Genomic DNA, 2764 nt, shown 5'->3' on the forward strand with positions numbered 1-2764 from the left:
TACTGCCTCAGAACGAAAAAATCTTATTGAAATGATCAAAGATTGCCATGAAATCATTCGATTGACAAATGAACACAATACGTTACATTTTTTTTATTATTTGTATTTCAACTCTTGCAGGCGCAGGTCGTTTTTGTGCAAGTGTATAAAACTTTATTTTAAATAATAATCTCTTTGACGTTCTATATTTCAAATAATATTCTTTCAAGAAACGGCATTTTTCAATGCCAATCGTTTGTCTCGGCTGTCAGGACCAAAAACGGTCCAAAGACAGCAAGTTTTACGTTGCGAATTCTTTGTCTTTAGTTGCCGTTAATAACTTAAGACAAAAATTCAATGCTAAAAAACGAAAACTGGACGCAATCACCGTAATACCCGAGTCAAGCAAAATATGTAAATCTTGTTATGACATGAATCACAATAATGCCGTTGTGTCGGTAGATTTGAACGAGCCTGATTTGACCATCTACAGAAAGGGGTTGCACTCCCATACTCAGTGTACTTTTGGGTGTCGGACTCTGGGCAACTTGGTTTCTGTTCCCCGTGCTACACGAATGTTTCTGTTGATGAACTATAAGTTTTTAATTCTAAAGACATCTCAGATGTGTTCCGATCATATTGGTCTAGAGAATTACTGGCCCTTGGTAAAACAAATTACTCGTGAAGTGGCACCAGAAGAGCAAAAACTGGTCAGCGATCTTATGTTCGAGTACTACCAAAGTTCACGAAGTGAACTGGTTTTTAATATTGATAATTTGAATTCAATCGACGACGAGGATTTTAAGTCCTGGTTCGGTTTTTATAAAACCGAATTTACTACCATTTGTACATATATCAGATCAAGCGAAGCCAAGCATGTGGCCGTACTCTTATGCAAGATGCGCACTTCTTTGTCGAATAAACAGATGAGTTTTTTGTTCGGATGCTGTGAGCAGACGATTGCAAATCACATGACCAAAGCAAGGAATGACTTGCTAGAAAATCTGGTTCCCCTGTTTCTCAACAATAATGATCGCAATATAATTTTAAATCACAACACACCTATAGCAAAATCCCTTTTTGATATGGATGATCAAAATGGAGTTTGTTTATTCGATGCTACATATCGTTTTGCTCAGAAATCTAAGAATTTTGTCGGACAAAAACAACTCTGGAGTGAACAGAAAAAAATGCCCCTTACAAAGCCAATGGTCGGCTGCGCTCCAGATGGTTATGTGTTTTATGTTTTAGGTCCATACGATGCGACCCATAACGATGCCGTAATTTTGAAAGATTGTCTGGTTCGATATGAAGACACGTTAGCAGGTCTACGAAAAAATGATGTGATTGTTGTTGACAATGGATTTCGTGATGTTCTTGGTGATCTTAGCGAAAGAGGTCTTTTGGCCTACGTTCCTGGAACTGGTCAACGAGACACTTTTGAAGCAAATAAAGCACGGTTTGTTACAAAGATTCGTTGGGTTAACGAACAAGTGTTTGGTCGCCTGAAACAAAAATTTAAGCTATTCGCTATACCAGCTCATAATAGTACTTTATTCCATGACTATGACTCCCTCCGTATTGCCTTTGCGCTTCTAAATCTTTTTCATAAGCCTATCCTCAGCGATAAAGAACATGAAGATATTGCTATTCTTATGAAATCTCGTTTAAATGTTCCAAACCTCTTAAAGGATGTTGTTGACCATTACAATTTATCCAGAGTAAAGATTCCCTATATTGACTTAAATTACACGTCGCTTGATAACAGAGCGAACAATATGTTACTTCGGTTTCCCCAACTTTCAATGGATGATTTATACAATGTTAGTCTTGGGCCCTATCAGATTAAAAATGCCATATCGTATTATGCGCAACACCAACAAGAAGATATCTTCCTCGTTCAAAAGTTTGAGCCCAGTCTTCGATATCGAATTGCTTCATTGGACTACGCCAAGTTTGATATTAAGATATCAGATCCAGTGCTCATAAAAGCGTACATGAAATCTCGATTTCGGAGCACAAAACATCATCACATTTTTGTACTCTTCGATCAATCAAAGTCTGCAAGAGACTCGATTGTTGAATATTTTTGTACTTGTGAAACAGGATCTCGTACCGTTGGCTGTTGCAGTCATGTGATGACAATCATATGGTATCTCGGATACGGGCAGTACAATGAAATACAAGTACCTAATCCTAATATAACGAATGTGTCGATAACAATTCCCAAAGTCCGAGTCAATGATGAAGAAGGCATTGAAGATAGTGACACGGACGACTAAAAAATAAGTGGTGGATGTGTATGAATGAATCAATGAGTGGATGGATATATGAAAGCGTGGATTAGGCAAGCTTTTTTTGGGGTAGGGAGGGGCAGTCACCTCGAAAGGGGCTTACGTGGTCCGGAGGGCTAAAATATTGGACACGTATTTTTTCTTAGAATTTAAAAAAATATTTTAGGCACCTAGAAAAAGGCATTCATTCATATATACGAACACGTTGGTTAGAGCAGTAAAAAAGATATGCACAATATATCTGTACTGCTCTAACCAACGTGTTCGTATATATGAATGAATGCCTTTTTCTAGGTGCCTAAAATATTTTTTTAAATTCTAAAAAAAAATACGTGTCCAATGTTTTAGCCCTCCGGACCACGTAAGCCCTTTTCGAGGTGACTGCCCCTCCCTACCTGTTGTAATTTCCTCGTGTACTTCGTTGCGTCTATTCTCCACCCAGAATAGACGATACCAAATGTTGATTTGTTTCTCTGAGCTCAGCCGAGAAC

The 2764-nt window shown here is 38.0% G+C and overlaps 1 protein-coding gene across 1 annotated transcript; it reads left to right on the forward strand.

The window, feature by feature from the left end:
* Window positions 1-410: 410 nt before the first annotated feature.
* On the forward strand, window positions 411-2261 carry LOC119070320. Its single transcript, XM_037174589.1, has one exon. It carries the CDS (start codon window positions 411-413, stop codon window positions 2259-2261), a length of 1851 nt encoding a protein of 616 aa, XP_037030484.1.
* Window positions 2262-2764: the final 503 nt, after the last annotated feature.

This window comes from Bradysia coprophila (assembly GCF_014529535.1).
Source record: "Bradysia coprophila strain Holo2 chromosome X unlocalized genomic scaffold, BU_Bcop_v1 contig_79, whole genome shotgun sequence".
Classification (NCBI taxonomy): Eukaryota; Metazoa; Arthropoda; class Insecta; order Diptera; family Sciaridae; genus Bradysia; species Bradysia coprophila.